General features: G+C 31.7%; 1 protein-coding gene across 3 annotated transcripts; it reads right to left on the bottom strand.

The window, feature by feature from the left end:
- Positions 1–3710: 3710 nt before the first annotated feature.
- On the bottom strand, positions 3711–12689 carry LOC123689733 (chitinase A-like). Of its 3 annotated transcripts, none has more exons than XM_045631118.1 (2): positions 12579–12689; positions 3711–5488 (listed from the first exon to the last, which is right to left on the bottom strand). In XM_045631118.1, the coding sequence occupies exon 2, from the start codon at positions 5478–5480 to the stop codon at positions 3810–3812; it is 1671 nt and encodes a 556-aa protein (XP_045487074.1). In that variant the 5' UTR covers positions 5481–5488; positions 12579–12689; the 3' UTR covers positions 3711–3809. The 3 variants fall into 3 exon arrangements, with proteins under 3 accessions (XP_045487074.1, XP_045487073.1, XP_045487075.1); XM_045631117.1 differs by lacking the exon at positions 12579–12689 and adding an exon at positions 6024–6146; XM_045631119.1 differs by lacking the exon at positions 12579–12689 and adding an exon at positions 6089–6106.
- Positions 12690–18368: the final 5679 nt, after the last annotated feature.

Here is an 18368-nt window from a genome sequence, read left to right as displayed (position 1 = left end):
AGAATATACGAATGTGGTTATGAAACACGCGTTAATAGTACAAATAGTATTATTAATAGTATAGTTCCTAAGTAATCTCTAAATGAAGACAAGACCCATTCTTAAGTCTATGAAGTCAACTAATAAGCCATGAAACTTTTTAACCGACGGCGAATTACGCCGTAGCTCAGATAGTCCATGGATACGTCTTTCACGAAATTCTATTTCTTTCTGGGCACATTTGGAAGTTACTAAAGAATGCCTGTGGTTTATTGTTTAATTAAAATAAACTAATTTTTTTTAAAGAAAAGTACTTGTCGAAAACAGATGCAAAAAGGTTTTCACTCCATCGCGGCATCACTGATATCATGAAGCGAATTCAGGAAGGATATTAAAAAATTACGCGATTAACATGTTCGCTAGTTTATTGGGTGTATGAACGAGCTATTAAAATCCACTCGCCGGTCGTGACCTATTTCCGATATTGTATTGTTTATATCACATTACGACGTGATGTGCCTTATCTATAAATTTATTGTTTAACTATACATAGTGCAACGTATGTTAAATGAACTTATACGTTTTTGTATCTAGTCGAGTAGCTGTCACTGTCATTATTGTTTATGGCTCAGAATGTCAGGGTCTCAAATAATGACCGCCAGCTGTCAAAACGTAAGGCGACTATATATACATAGTTGCTCACGTCAAACGTATCGATTATCGTTTAGTTAATAAATTGTAATTTCTTTTTATAATTATACGAATTCGTGTATATTATGTTTGCCTATACGAGATTGTATTTTATTGTTCTTGTACCAATGCCCTTTTTTATTTGTCAAGAAAGACGATGGAATTTTTGCACACGCATAGGATATTAGATAGGGCTTTATTTCAATTAGAGTATGTAAATATAAATAATTGATAAAATCAACAGTTAAAAGAAATGTCGTTGGAAAATGTGGCGAATAAAAAATATTTTTTAATTAGTTTATTATAAAACAACAATAATAAAGCTCACACCTATCTCGATAAGTAATTAAAATGATCGAGAGAACTTTCTAGCATGATATAAGCGAAATCTTCTATAGCCCTTATACAGGATTCTTGTGCATCTTCACCAATAGAAAAAATATGGCGATATTTACGAATTACGAACATAGATTTTAGCAGTTTTCAGGGAATAATTGCCAAATTTTTCGCACAATATGATACATGTTTAAAATTCGCTCGCACGGTGAGATACAAATCATAACTAAACAGGCATGCTAAAGATGCCATTGAATGTAAGAACTTTCGACATCAGTTACAACAGTACGTTTCTTCCAGATATATTTATATACATCAGTTTATCTTAAGTACATAAACTTAATCGTTTAAAAGAAATATAAATAAATCGAGAACACGATACTTCGCAAACGAGCACTTAAAAGTTCCGTTACGCAGATAAACGTTTGATAACACACGCAATTCCGAATACAAATAAATTGAAAACAACTTTAGCCTGGGCAATGACTTTTTAATCTCAGAAAGGTTTATTTATAAATTCTTATTTCCATTAGATTTATGCAAAAGCTAATCATTAAGGATTTGAAGATGTAAGTTTTATATTGAAGTCCGAAAGATCTCTTTCGGATTTCTTGATGAAACTTACACATAGAAAATAACTCGCATTCATCAATGACATTGATAATTACGTCCTGTTTTTGAAGAAATATTTTTTGTAGTATATTGTATATATTTTATACAGTTAAATAAATTGAATCACAATTACTTAAGTGTATTGAATACTTTTTGTTTGTCTGTTCCCTTTTGTAAATATTTTGTAGTAAAATGTATCATGTATTCCATCTTTGGCTATATTTTCAGTGTATTTGTTTGTAATCACTACATAGTATAAAACAAAGTCGCTTTCTCTGTCCCTTTGTCCCTTTGTATGCCTAAGTCTTTGAAACTACGCAACGGATTTTGATGCGGATTGTGGGTTATCCATAAGAGATAGACATATACCATCACGGACTTTTCTGTAGACCTTTTCAAGTTGTACAATACTTAGTACATTATTTTGATAAAACTCGTAGGGTTCAGCCTGCGTTTGCAATGTAAGCTGAAAAAATGTAATTATTTACGACATCACATTAGAAACCTCAAATATAACAGTACTTCTCCACTATTTAATGAATGTTATTATACATATAAACCTTCCTCTTGAATCACTCTATCTATTAAAAACCGCATCAAAATCCGTTGCGTAGTTTCAAAGATTTAATCATACAAAGGGACATAGGGACAGAGAAAGCGACTTTGTTTTATACTATGTAGTGATTACATTTCGACAAACATAAAACTTAAACTATGTTTATTATGAATAAATGTCTTCTAAGATCTGTTTTGATGAATATGTACATAATACCATTTAACGCTGTCGCAAGTTTGTGTCGTTATTTCAGCTAAGCAATTTTTTAATTATGAACAAGGAAAATTCTTCTTAGACCCGATTTAAAATGTAAACTTATAAAACAGGCCAATCAGTTCGAAAAGAATTTTCTAAATCGATTTCTTAACGAAAGAGTTCTTACGTAAAAACATTTTAATTAAGCTAACCGTGTTTTCAAGTTTAAATTTGATAAGAATAATAAAAGTGTTTATATACAAACTTTTTTACATATCTATCACTGATATAGATATTTACAATTTATTTTAACAATTACGCTACGGATTCATCATTAAAGCAAGAAAGTCCTGATTTTGTCTAAAGGAAAAAAATATTTGTTTTGTGTTATTAGTACATAAAAATCATATTCTGGCTTAAAAAATCATATGAAATTGGTGCAAAATGATTATGTACCTCTGGCATCAAAAATAACATATCTTATTTTAATTATTTAATATATTATGATACCTTGTTGGCCTTTTGGGTGATTAGAATACATAACAATAAAATAGCTAACATTTATTTATCTTACGCAAAATATATATAGATAAAATAAAAGTAATAAATATTATTGACTTCAATAATCATTGGCCAAATTATTAACATCCAATCCAAACCAGGCGTAAAACCTTATAGGTAATTACTTTGGGGTTTTAAAGATATTTAAAAATTTCTTTTTATAATTTAATCAACAATTATAACAGAGAATATAATTAATTCTTTATATTATTTGCCCGGTAACAATCCTAAAGGAGGCATTTATTAGATTACAATTTAGTAATGAAATAAATTTTAATTTACCATAACAAGCAAATACCTGTGTATTCCAAATTTGTCGTTTGAACTGAGCGCGACTCAGAGTTTTATTCATGGAGTTACACTGTTCAAAACTTAAAAAATAATATATTTGTTGCTCAGATAGCAGTTTTATTACAACAAAATATTGCCTTTTAAAAACCACTCATCTGCATTACGATTTATTTTTGCTCTGAATAAACCATTAGGTGTTATCTTTTTCATAAATTTAAAATGCCTAGAACTGTTTTATATATGCTTAATTCTAGTAAAAGTATTTTTATATTTTATTACATTTACGAAAAAGTATAAACTTTTTAGCAAGCTTTAAACTGCTCTATGTTTGCTAGCTGATATTTTTGGTAAGTTCTTTAACGATCTTACTGTTGAATTTGTAGAGTTAAAATCTCTTTGGTCAAAAAATATAATCACAAAAAACCTGTTATTTAATAATGTCGTTACGATATTAAAGGTATTTTTTATATAAATAGAAAAAAAAGACAAATTAGCTTAAATCAGTCTGTATTTTAAATTATCAATACAATCTACTTGAGACCTTACGAGTAACATAATACTAAACTTACATTTATCACAATAATACGATTTACGCAGGACTGTTACCTAGAGCCATGTTCATTGCGTTCAATATGTCACCGTTATCTGCGTCTATTTCCCACGCGAACAAACCACCTAGGTAATTCTTTCTTACGTATTTACCTTTCTCGGTAACGGATCTCGCGTTGTCGTATGTAACAAGTTCCCCTGTAGATGGTTTGAACACATAAGCAGCTTGGGCAACGTTATCGTAGTGGAACTCCCATTTGTTTTGAGCAATGCCATTTGCAATTTCCCTGTAATCGACCACACCATCCTGCCATGTGCCCTTGCAAGGTCCTGTTGCGATCCCCGTGAAAGGATTACCGTCTGTATAATTGTGTACTCCGGTCCACCCACGTCCATACATTGCAACACCTACGACAATTTTCTTCGGGTTTACGCCTTGAGCCAATAGGTACTGAACACCGAAGTCAGTGGTATAAGTTTCCTTTGAGTTCCACTCGGGAGCATACAGTGCGGTTTGATGACCTAATGTATCATTGGACCAAGCACCCTTAAAGTCGTAGCTCATAACAAAAATATGGTCCATGTAATTCTGCGCAGCTTTGTAGTCTACAACTTGGATTTTGTCCCATCCAGCACTAATAGCTGATGTTAATTCGTACTTCTTGCCCATTTCATTGGATAATTCGTTAAGCATTTCTCGAAGCTCCTTCATTAATAAAACATAGACTTCACCATCCTTAGGACCACCAAGTGTCGGGTTTGCGCCCTTACCTCCAGGGAATTCCCAGTCTATGTCTACACCATCGAAAAATTTCCAGGTTTGAAGGAAGTCTTTTACTGAGTCAATGAAACGCGCTCTCTTTACCTTGTCATCGAAGAAGAAGAATGGATCAGCGAGGGTCCAACCACCAATAGAAGGAAGAATCTTTAGATCAGGTCTTGCTTGTTTTAAAGACATCAACTGGCCAAAGTTGCCTTTGTATGGTTCATTCCAGGAAGAAAGTCCTTTTTGTGGTTTTTGCAAGGCAGCCCAGGGATCGTGAATGGATACTTTGAAGTCTTCTCGGCCACTGCAAGATCTCTGTAAAGCTTGGAAACTTCCCTCAATTTCTTTCAAACTGTCGTTGATTCCATCACCACCACAAATCGGGATAAAACCGTACAAAAGATGAGTTAAATTCGGGATTGGTATACGGTCCACGGGATACTTTCTGGGATAAACTCCCCATTCAACAAAGTAAGCGCCGACAACCTTTCCAGACGTCTGTTTGAATGGCTTATGTTTTTCATCCAGAGTGTAATCTAGGGGTGGTAAATGGCTACCATCTGTGTCGGCAACAATAATTTCTGTCGGATCACTGGAACTGCAGCCGTCTTTGTTACAAAGCTGGACTTCCATCATATAGCGACCACCTTTCTTAATTTTAAAAGTAGCTGTACCAGCAGCCCTGGAATTGCCAGACCAGTATTCTTTTCCATCTAATAAAACCTTAGCTGAATCTGCAGGATCTCCAGACCAGACATTCCATGTAACTGTGACGTCAGCTGCATCTTTTCTTGTTACAAGCTGGTTATAAGCTGTAGCTGCTTGGTTGACTTCAACGATAGCAAAGGTACGTTCACCCCATCCTAGTGTCGGTTTGCCTGGAGGTCCACACTGCACGGTCGCAAAAAGGCTTAATAAAGCCAAACCCAGCGCCTGTTGACTCATCCCGATTCCTATAAAAATAAACAGTATCAAAACTTAAGCTCCGCGAGTTACATCGGAGCGTTGGAGGTGCACTGATCTCTCATCTCGTTGTAATCTTATTTATATGAGGGGTAGAGTAGGCCAACCGTTTAGGAGCCCGTATGGAATGTTGTAGTGTTGTTAAACTTAATAAAAATCGTTAACACAGTTACCTATGCCGGTCATTGGGTCGGTCAAGGTGACAGATCACTTTATTGTCTCCCAAATGATCGGTTTTGTGCGACTAATGGGCCGAACCCGTTATGACTAATTTAGAGCACGTTATCTTTAAGTTTCATATAGACATTAGTGGACTATGTTCGTATGTATCTTAGGTAAATAATTGTCTTGCATTAGCGCCCTTAAATAAAAAGGAAAATTAATTTATTACGACTTATTAATCTCATACTCTTAATAATATTTAAGAGCCAAGACAGTTACGTTGTTATTAATTATTTTATATAGAATTAATACAAATGTATTGTTTTAAGTAGAAAGATAAATATTTGAATATTTATTACTCACGTTCACCTTCCCCTAAAGAGATTTAATACAAAATAGCCACTTTATTTTAATTTAATTGTTATTACCTATTTGGTCTACTGCGGTTGATACAGAATATCTAATTAGCTATTAACGACCTATCACTTTCTATGACTCCTTGTTAATATTAATAAATTAATCACAGTTTACGTTATGAAGTGTTTTTATTAGTAAAAGATATGTTATCTAAATCAGATTAAATGATGATTGTAATTTCAAGTTTTTGCTAGGTTATTACTAGGCTTTGTTTATTTTTATCTAGTCACTTGAACACTATAGAGTTTTTAATGTATGCTTTAGAATTATCGCTGTTAATTTTTAAGTAAAATTTGTTGTTCTTTACCTAGTACCAAGAATAAAATGTAATAAATTCAAAACCGTATTATTAATCGAATATCAGAAATATGTAGTATTGTCTAATCTGAACATTTTATTAAAATTTATTTGGCCATTTATTTGAAAGTTTTATTACAAGCATTAAAAGTGTAATCAAATGATATTATAGTGAAAATAATTTAAAAACACAAGTTTTCATGTTATAATAAATTTTAGCTTTAAAATAACAGTAATAACAGTACACACAATGGTGGTATAATGCATTATTAATAAACGATATAGTGTTACTTTATGTAATGATTTATTATATATAATTTTTATATAACGCGTTAAGATGACATAAGATTTAAAGAAAAGTACTAAACTCAAGAATACTCATAAGACTCAAGTTTACAACTTGCAATACTTTATAACAACAATAGATTTTTTATACCATAAACATTATTCTTTTTAATTATCAGAATAGCTACACAGACTATAAAAGTTCTAAACCCTACAATGACGCATACGTTTTTGTGAAAAGGAAATAACAATTGATAAGACTGGCCAACCACATAACTTAAATACGATTACTCCAAACCCTTCTTTAAAAACAAATATGACGCATTTAACCGCATGTGTCACATTTGTAACAATTAACAATAAGAAAGTATACGATTTGCATACAATTGCTGGGCGGGTTTTCAAGTTCAGGTCATTAACCCGTAATGCATATTGAGGTCCAAGTCAAGCCAAAAGAATTGAAAAAACTGGTTTGAATAAGAGCTAATAAATCCATCGCTTTATGTAGTGAAAGGACCTATCTCCTAGGTACACTGTCAGTATGTACTGAGTTCTTTATGTATGGAATTGTTGAATATTTATGATGTTAGTGAAGATAATAATTACTTATTATCTCGCATTAGAGTCGGTAATTTTTAAAATATTTTGGACATAAATATAACCTGTTTCTCGGGTGTAACGTAGCATGGTAAAATAAATTTTGACTTCGGTCTTATATTAAACTCTAAAATATGAGTACCTAATAACCTGGACCTAGACACCTAATAACTAACTGCTAAAGTTTTATGCAATGTCCGTTACTCTTACTCGAAGAAACTAAAATTACCTTTTCATTCATTATTGCAAAATAAAAAAAATATAATAACTTTAAATTGAGAGGCCTATAAATAAAAATAAATAAAGTATGTTGTAGTAGATATCGACGGAATTAAATGACTAACTATTTAATTACGTTAACATTTTTTTGTTTGTCTTTAGAAGTAAATTTTAATCTATATATATTAGTATAATGGACAGTATAGTGCTTGTATCAATAGTTGACTAATTACTACGCATTGTAAGGTGTTGCTGTAATTAAACATGATTTCTTAGCTTTATCAAGGAAAAAGAAATTAATTTTGTATTGATATCTTTTAAATTTTTAAGCACATTTAGAGACAATTAAATAACAAATATATGTTAAAAGTTGTCAGTAACAGAACAAACTTTCAATTGTATTAGTGTAGAGTAAAGCCTAGACGAATTCTAGAATTAAGGACATTTAGTTTCGAGACATTAGTGTTCTTACAGCTATAAAAATTACGTAGCTTAGTTTGTGATAGAAATAGCTTACATTATTTTAAAGCAAACAGATTATTTACCCATATCACTTACATAATGTTTAGTTCCAGAACCTTCGCCTCGTGCGTTAACCCGATAGCCTTAAAAAGTTTTTTTTGTTTTGTTTTTACTTCATTTCTTATAAATAGGTATATAGATAGACTTAAGGGTGAGTGAAGGGGAATTTATGACCTAAAAACAGCATCTCCTCACCGTTGGTGAGCTTCCACCAGCTTTCGGTAAGCCCGCTAGAGTCATACTTGCGTCAGCACTAAGTCAAGCAAACGGAAGGTAAGGTCTGGCCACAAGAAATTACAAAGAAAAAATATCGAGCACTGGCGACAGAGTGTATCGAGCACAAAAACTGTGGTGCAATATGCAAGGGGAAACAACTGTACTATATTCCCTGGAAATTAGTGGAGCTGAGAGTCGAAAGAAAGCTAAGATAGGGGAGAGTGGAGTAAGTTGTGCGACACCACTGCTGAAGGTATTTCAGACAAAATCAATGCAGATTGTCACATAAGTAAATTGTTCAATATCATAAACGTGCAAATTAATAAACAGAGCTTTGATTACACTAAATCCACTAAAATCTTAGATGAGCGTTAGTTTGCGGCATTGCAAGGGGTGTACAATTATTAAGTTTTATTAATCTTATCGTAAAGGTTGCATCCTCGACATTAAGCGACAGTCGTGTTTCTATAAATTATCGTCGACAACAAAACGTTTAATTGTTTTGTGTTATTGCAGCCGGATTTCGAATACCTGATTAGATTTTAATTGGGCCCTTATAATTTTAGAAGCTTCTAATTTTGAATTTACCAATTCAATAAAATAGATGTAATTCAAGCCAACATTGAATTTTAATTGGCAAAGTTTTACAAATTGTTATTTGGATATTAAAATCTTCTTAATAGATATTGTTTACAACTATTATTTAAATCACCCGTATCACCTGTCACTCATACATCATAAATGAAATTCATTTTTGATGATGTTAAGGACATTGCTCATTTTTGACATTTTTCCATACAAATACGGGCTCGTTTCGAATATATAGGCACATACATACTTGATTTCCACTTTAGACTGCAATAAACAACGAGCAGTAATCTAGTTATTTTTGTTTATAACAAAAAGAATTGATATTTTTTTATATAATAATAATACATTTTTAATACAGATTTTATTACAGTTTTTGTCTGTAGGAATAACTTACTCCGGTTTTAAATATATTATTTAGTTCTACAAAGTATTTTAGTGGACACAGTCTAAGAAGCCCACCTTGGCTGACTGGACTTTTTGACCCGTTTGTCTATTGATATTTGCCAAATTGTGTTTATCTGTGAGAAAAACAGATGTTTTGTTTAATATTCTTTTCTAGCTGACACCGCAAGCCTAGTACGGACTTACATGACAGTAACGAAACCCATAAACATTTTGTATTAGTTTTTTTTTTTCATTTTCTTTACGCCAATTACCAAAATTTTTAACAGTTATTCTGAAAATCTATTCAGCCGTTCTCAAGTTATAAGTGTTATAACAAACCCAACTTTAAGAATTGTTTAATTTATATATTATATTTTTATCACGGTTTTAGTTCATTTTTAGTTAAATTAATGGACGATATGATTAAATGTGACGGTTTACTATAATAACATGCAAGTCGAATAGATGTAATAGTAAGATTTGCAACGCGTGATCGATCAAAACAATAACTGTGCTTACATCTTTATTCCAGTTTAGAATTAATACATCACGATTTTAAACTGACATGCTTTTAATTTACCACATATGTAACTGTATTGTTTTTAAATAAATACGATATTCATAATAAACATGCCTGTTTAAAGACAGTATTTTGTTATTCCCTCAAACTATAGATAGCGCGAGATTTTAATAACACAAATTGTACTAATAACTGTTTAAAAATACCGTTAGATGTCCCTTTGCGATTGCGAACATAATCAAATCAATTAATTCGTTTAAATTTAATCCTTATTGTAAAGGAATAAGGTTGTTAGTATAATTTCACGGTCAAAGTCAATGATCTTACATAAACAGCATTGAACTCGTTTGCATTTTTACATGTGTAATATACTGCAATATTGATTTGCTTGTCAATATAATGTATTAAGTTTGTTATGTTGTTTTTAAGGGGCTATTGCATCTTATAAGCAGACTATATTTCAGTCTTGGAATTAGTAAAAAGACTAATAAGTTCATCTTCAATTCAGTTTCAAAGAATATGCGAACATTAGATTGTACCACCCAAACATTTTTGTATCGTATTTTTGCAAATAAAATTTGTACTATCATTTATCATTATCTCTTATATTTTCGAGCCTCCAATAGCAATGCTATTTGATGATGACAGGCTAAAGAACCGAAAAGTTTTTTTTTACTTTAAATCGTCAACTCCAATCTGAAGTACCACACTCGTTTCGCTTAATTGTAATTGCCAAACGGAAAGCTAGATCGCGTGTCTCTGATTGGTCTTGAGACGCGGCTAACCAATGACAACAAAGTGATGACATTCTTCTATCGTGTTACATTTATATTTATTCTATATAAAACTAAGTTACCACGTTCATTCTTCGCCATTTATTGCAAAGGTTTAGGGAAGTGTTTTTGACGTTTTCGAAGAGACTCCAAAATCGAGTGGACTCCAAAAAATTTCAACTACGCGCCTATACGGTGAGAGTTGACATCCAGTTTATAATAGAAGTCGTAAAATGTCAATAAATATAACTCTTCATTGTCTTAAGCCTATTTTCGTAATATGACACTACCGAAGTACTTCACTACAAACTTTAGCATTAGCTGATACAATATGCTTTTTGATACAATCGTGTAATCTAAACCAATGTGTGATAAATAATTATATTGTAACTGGCGGCATTTCACGTTTTGTATTCGTGTAAATTGTTAACTTGTTCGATATTTGTGTACTACACAAATAGAGCGTTGTTTGATTTGAAATATCGACTTTTACAGGTCAAATAGATTATACAAATATTTGTTCATAGATAAAACCTGTAAAAAACAAATATTATTTTAAATTGCTATTTTTATATTTAAATCTAGCTTGTTTAATTATAGGGCAATACTAAACTGGACTGATACTGTCGACTAGTTGCGCAGTTGTTGAATGAGTTTCCCAGGACATAGTTATAATATATATATTTTGTAAAACAATAAAATCTATTATTTATAATTTTATATGCAAAAAAATACGATGTCCCTTTTACGCATTAACAAAAATTAGAGCATTTTTCTGTTCTTGTCATAACAATTAAAATATGTTCGCAATCAACGTAGTAGAACATAAACGTCTCAAATTCTTAAGCCCCTAAAACAATTGTATGAATGAGTCGAAAATAAACTTTCTCCTAGAACATTATTTGTGTTATTGTAAAATTGGACGTATTGCATTGTTTGACTTTAGATGTTTATATGAAAAGCGCGTTTTTGAATAAATTTTAAATCTGACGAGATTCTACATGGCAACCGCTTTCGTAGCACAAATAACGAACCCAAATTTTGAAAGGTTCTTATACACAGCAATAACTACGTGTCTTTGAAGCTTATTTATCACAGAATTATTATTACATGTTTTATTTAATTTACTGACACTATCATGTTTAAATGTCAAATCTCAAATAAATCGGTAATATGTCGGCGGGAGGCTTATATTATTTTCAAAATGTAAATGTTATAAAAAGTTACGTGAATAATTTTAAATTACCGGTTTCGCTTCGCGGTCAAGGGTGAAAAATGCCGTTTGAGGTTATTGTAATAATTAAATTTTTTGAACCTTCTAAATACCGTAGATGAAGGAAATTATATCCCACATTGACATACTAGTTAATTTGTTTAGCGGGATAATTTTAAATAAATAATTATTTACTTCACTCTAGTTAGCGGTAAAACGTTATGATTTTTAATCTGTGTTATATAAAATTAGTAAACTGTGTATCAAAAAAGTATTCTACCAAAAAGTTTCTAAACGAAGGATTAGAAATCCTAAAATGTTAACGGTATCTTTTACGAGGTATTAACTATCCAAACTGCGTATTGACGTGATTTTTAAAGAATGCACTAGTTTTAACAAATGTGTGTCAAAAAACTAGAGCAGCAGCTAGCATGAATAAACGCCGAATAAATTAATTAACATAATATATCGAACAATACGAATAGTTAAGTGAAAAAGTGCTTTATATGTCATAAAAATACGCGCGTTGATAAAACAATGATTAAATAATAATTAAAATGTCATTTCCAATAATTACGAATCATAAAAACGGAAAGATTTGAAATTATTTATTTTATAAATTTACTACAACCAGGTCTTCCTTTTTATGTAATTCGAGTAGCCTTTCTAATAATTTACTGTGACAATAAATCAAAGTAATCGGTTTATGTTGAATTTAATTAACAAAACTGTTTATCAACACTTTTCTTACTGTACCGCCAAGATAGCCTAAGCAGTTATATTGTCAATCTTATTTGAGCCTACGAAAACATTCTAAATTATGCGAAACGGATCTGTCACTTAAAAAGGCACTTTTTCACCGCACTGTACCAAAATATACGTACTTTATTATGTATGTATGCAACCACCTGCGCGAGCGCCGGTCTTCCTACAACTGGGCTCTATGTCTCTTGTAGATCTTAATGACTCAAGGGACTCAGGGCATTAATATTGCACACGCGTCTAGCACCCTGTTTATACAAACATACTACTTGCCACTAAGTACGGCATCCAATATGGCGGAAGTTAGGACGAATTATTCTACGAGTCAATGTAAAAACTTATAGGAATTTGATTATTTTGATTCTGACTAAATATTAAGTGACGCGTACTTTATTGAAAATATTTAAAACTTCCAAAGATCGTTGCAATTTTTCAAAAGCAAAGTGGCGTGCGAATCTTAGCACTGGGGTCGTAGGTTCAATCCCTGGCTGAGGAAACCATGGAACAAATACAAAAATCTGAGTTTCAGACATAAAACTGCGGTTGGTATACAATAAATTTAATCAAACAAATGCGCTTTCCACATCCAATCATAAATGGGCCATAGATTTTATAATTTCTAAACAATGTAAATGCTTAGGTTTACGTCTGACATTTCGCATATAGACGGGCGTTAGTGAAGTGTTAAAATTAAATCTAGTAACTCGAAACAATATTTGAATGAATAACGAGATCAAATGACCCGTCTACACTGAACAAAGGTTTACTTCGCATGACTGCCGCTACGCAATTTATGAACAATTTAAATCTATTATTTAATCATGCTTTTACTTGTTTTTGATGCATTTGAAGTATTTTTATAAATTTAGTTTAATCTCGTTAGCTATTCAAATAAGCTACATGTTGAATTAACATTATTTATCGTGTCTGATTTGTATCTTTACAATTAAAGAACTATTATTTAATAATAATAATAAAAAGTCTTTATTCATTTTAAGTACATTTTCTTTTCAAAGTGTAAGATTTGGAAACCCTTTTATGTAAAAAATACCTGTGTCAGGGTTCCAAGCTCTTCTATAACAAACTTAATTACTTAAAATAATGGCATTATTTAACCTATTTTTTGAACCATTTCCTTTTTTTTTATTTTTTATTATTATTATTAATTATACTTAATCATACACTTCTTTTTAATCCATTGTAATGTTTGACGCCAATTTTGATGTGTATATTGTAGTGGTTTGTATCATACTAGGTCTTTGTCCGTTGTTGGCAAGCGATGCACGCACTAACACACGGAAACTACATTGCAAATATTTTTCCTTCAACAGAACAATGTTTATTACAACTGTATGATGTAGCCTTATCCTTCCTAAAACCTATAACTTACAATGAAACTACTTCCCTTAAATTACATATAAAATCAGTACTTGTGCCACATTATAAAATGCATTATTGTGTCTGGGTGAACTCAAAATTAAAAATGTATTTGTTCCGTTCGTTAACTATAGGAACTAATTTCTCAAGGTCTCGAATCCTTAAATATTTTTGATAAGGAAGAAGTAGGTACGTACTTCATTCCGGCTCGGCGTCGCGCATAACAATTAAGCAGACAAAGACAATCTATGACCGTTTGTTTACGGAAACTTTTATTGTTTATGTTTCTAATCTACTTGAAGAAGTACAAAACTAATATTTATAGAAGTCATTGTTATATTTTTAGTAGATAGACCTTAAAGCTACTTTTAAGATTTCGTTTTTTTATATATTTTTTTTCTCTTTATTATATTTACGAGCTGACCCGGCGAACATTGTTCCGCTTTATTTATATTACAGTCTGTTATATTTTTAGTAGATAGACCTTAAAGCTACTTTTTATATTTCGTTTTTTTATATTTTCTTTTCTCTTTATTATATTTACGAGCTGACCCGGCGAACTTTGTTCCGCTTTATTTATATTACAGTCTGTTACATTAGAAAACCGCTGTGGTTTGTATTAATACATGTATGCTATACTGCATGTAAAAGTAGTTTTTTAATTCAGAATTTATGTTGGTTAGTGTAAGACTATCTGTTATGTGATTGGGTAGACTATTTATTAGCCGCAGTAGCAAATACCGCAACGTTCTCTCGCCATATACGTTGTATGCTCTAACAATACCAAAAAAGAATAAAAATGTTATGAGCATTTTTTTTCTCATCTTGTTTGGTCTGTTACGCCTATAGGCCTTATAGCAAAGGAAAATTTTGATATTATGAAAACGACACAATAATAATTATACTACATTTGGTAAAATAATATTATATAAATACAAGAAATCCAGTACCATAGGGAATACATTAAATGAGTAGTATTGAGTACCTAAATTTTATTTATTATTTTATGAAGGGAAAACCTTTCAAAGTTATTTTAATACGTACTCTTTTGCTAGTTTTATAATAAGTTAAAATAATATATCCGTAAAAATCTTGGATAGTTTTTACTCCAACTTATTCATCTAAGGAGAAACATTTTTCTTAGGTTTTACAGACATTACTATCTGGAACAAGACTATAATAAATCAAGGAAAAGTATGTAATCGATATCTTTGTCAGAGAATGTAGTATCAGCATCCTCTCATGTCTAAATCCCCCTCAGCTCTTTAAATCATAATTGTATTTTTCATTATTTTACTAACACCATTCATATCTTGAAATCTTTACTTTAGGATTAAAAAGCGATGCCATGACTAACAAGAATGTTATAATATTACATCAACCTTTAATAAGGTTGTCGTCTATATCATTAAGGTTATTTCTGATAGTATCATGAAGATTGCAACCACGTTAAATTTGTTATTTGCTTTAGAATATAAAAAATAAGACACAATACGGATACAATAAGAGAAGATATAGTATTGTCTGTATAGTTATACTGAATTCAACTTCAACAGTTATATATTGTTATACAAAATTGGATCGACGTTTTGCCATATCTCATGCAGCCCATCCAGGAGATGCCTATTCCGCCGCCGCGGCCGGTGGAATGAACCTATATGAGTTCCAATCCATTGCAAGAAAGACCTTGGACTATAGATATCTGTATGTCAGACCTATTTTATTTGATTTTTCTTGTATCCTCCAATTATAGGAACCATTTTTAATATCTTTATTACATGTATCCGTAAAAAATAAAAAAGTTTGTATTCGGTTTTTTTCGTGTTTCAGATGGATATCCTGTCTTATAAAGAAGGACCACCAGAAACCTAGGAGGATGATATAAGAAAGCGGGGAAAGATTGGAAATACGTAGTTAGTCCCAAAGTTCTGCCATAAATGGAAATAATGATCAAAACAAAAGTACTGATCAGTTTTTAATGAGTGATATATCAATTTATAGAATACTAGCGGATCCGACAGACGTTGTCCTGTCTACGCGTCTTTAATTTCAAAATTTCAATTTTTAATAAGCCATTTTGATGAAAATTATTATTCAAATGCTATGACAATATCTAACGATCCAGCACATGGTCACACACGATATAACACAATGATAACAAAACTTTTTTTAAATTTCGGGACAGACTAAAATTAAAATTCGAATATTATTTAAAATTTGACACTGCGATGGTAGCGCCGTCTGTCGGATCCAATGTAAAACATTCCAAAATCAACAACAACTAATAAATTGAAAATTAATTAAAAAAACATTGTCCAGCGGATAAAATTGTGAATCTAAACCATTCCCATTTCCCAGATCCCCTTGAACACACACAAAAAATTTCGTCTAAATCGGTCCAGTCGTTTAGGAGGAGTTCAGTCACATACACACGCACACAAGAAATATATATATTAAGATTAATTAAGGAATATTCACTGACATACGCAAGTCAAATGTGGGGTTTCAGCAAGAAATCAACTAGAAAAATCCTGTCTTGCCAGTATGCAATGGAAAAAAAATTTACTTGAGTTGAGGAGAATTAACAAAATAAGAAATGTTGACAACCGTTAAAAAAACAAAACATACAGATGCACTTGAACACGCTCTAAGGTTTAGCGGTGCAACGCAATAACATCCTTTCGGCTTTCTTTCATGAATGATAAAAATTACCGAAAGTGATTGTTTTTTGTTTTAAAACAATAGTCAAACATTCTAAAATAGAATACAATATTTTTTTTTATAAAATCATGTTCGAAATTTAAAAATAATATGCCAGTGATAGAACTTTGGGAGTAACTACGTACTGCCGAAGATGAGAAGTGGAAGAATTTGAAGGAGGCCTTCGCTTCGTCAGAGGTCGTGTACAAATATTAAATATGTACAATAATAACATATACTCAATGTAATCCTTAATTAGTACTCGAATATAGGCTATTTTTATTTATTTATTTTTCGTGTTTGAAAATAGAACTACGTTTACGTTTAGTTTGAATGAATGCAAACTATATGGAAATAACAGAAATGAATCGATTGCGTAACATTGCAATAGGCAATAGCATCTCTTATCAGTTACCAAAAGTCACGTCTCGTTATGCGTACGTCGGATAGCGCTAATAAGCATTTACCGCTCACATCACTAATATCATTTTGAGTATTGTGACCACGAATTGGGTGTTTCTAAGAACTTTGGTATGGTATGGGAAGAGATTTTGGGCGCTTAGAAGTCATGAAAAAGAAGAACACGAGCATGGTGATTATTAGGAAGCTTTTCAATGCATGTATATTGTATATTGATACTACCTGTAATCTGTATTATTTTTTTAATCTATTTAATTCTTCCTTATCATTCATCGTTCCATCGATCTTTAACACTGTAAATTGGTTGCTTTAGTTGCCCTTTTGTCCAGAAACGATGAATGATGAACGATAAGTAAAAAAATAATAGACAAAATAAAGAAAACATCTTTTAGAAGATCAACTAAGGTTGATCTGTGCGCGGAACACCGCGTGATATGGGTACATGGCGTGATTTTATTTTTATTAGGACAAACCCTAAACGTACTGTGCACATCTAAACACTGGTCAAAATGGCAGGCGAAGAGTGCCTATTTTACGCCTTAAATATCCTTTGACCTCCTCAATCATAGCCACCTCATATGCAGTAGTTAAGGTTGCAGCGATTCATATTAACGCCAGTGTTACGTGTCGCGCTAAGCGCTACAAAGCGTAGGCGTCTAACGGTTACAGCGACTGCAATTTGTGAACACACAGTGTTCAGTGATCCATTTAAAAACGTACATTTTGTTATTACTACAGCGATTTGGCCTCAGTTTTCTAAATTTGTTTAATTATTTTACAAGAAATCGGGTAATTAGTATTTTCTATCCATTGATCCAAAAACGGGTGAGCTCGCACTAAGATCCGTATGTTCCGCACTTGATGTGATACGTGAAATTGAGGATAAAGAAGGTTGTACTATATTTGATATTTTACATATGTCCAGTAGTGGACTTTAATTAGCTGAAACAAAATGACGGATGAAGTGTGTAAAAGAAAATCACGTACGATGCCGTACGTACACTATAATGCCGTTTAACGCCCGATGTCGGTCTGGTACATTATTAAAAAATTCCGGATAGGATAAATATTTTACCAGAGACAGGATAACGTATGTGATCAACCAGAGTAGAGAGAGACAACTTAAAGAGACTTTTACTGGACGCGTTTACATAAAACTCATCGTTGAAAACCGATTCTAGTCACAGATAGTCGTGTTGAAAGCGAATAAAAGCATGATTACGTGCCGTATGTTTCCAAAGTACTTAGCGCAGTTATGACTATTTCACTGCACTAATATTATTCCGTTTAGCCAACAAACACTGTTCCTATTTACTCGCTACAATTGTACTCTTACTACTAATAGAAAACAATTATTTTAATCTAATTCATTTCTTTAAATTTAAAAATAATATTTATTTTTTTTTTAAATATAC

Source organism: Pieris rapae, chromosome 14 (genome assembly GCF_905147795.1).
Source record: "Pieris rapae chromosome 14, ilPieRapa1.1, whole genome shotgun sequence".
NCBI lineage: Eukaryota > Metazoa > Arthropoda > Insecta > Lepidoptera > Pieridae > Pieris > Pieris rapae.
This window is presented reverse-complemented; position numbering and strand designations above follow the sequence as displayed.

Bases quoted from the DNA above. Each gene is read 5' to 3' on its own strand.
- LOC123689733 (XM_045631118.1), bottom strand. From the start codon at position 5,480: ATGAGTCAACAGGCGCTGGGTTTGGCTTTATTAAGCCTTTTTGCGACC.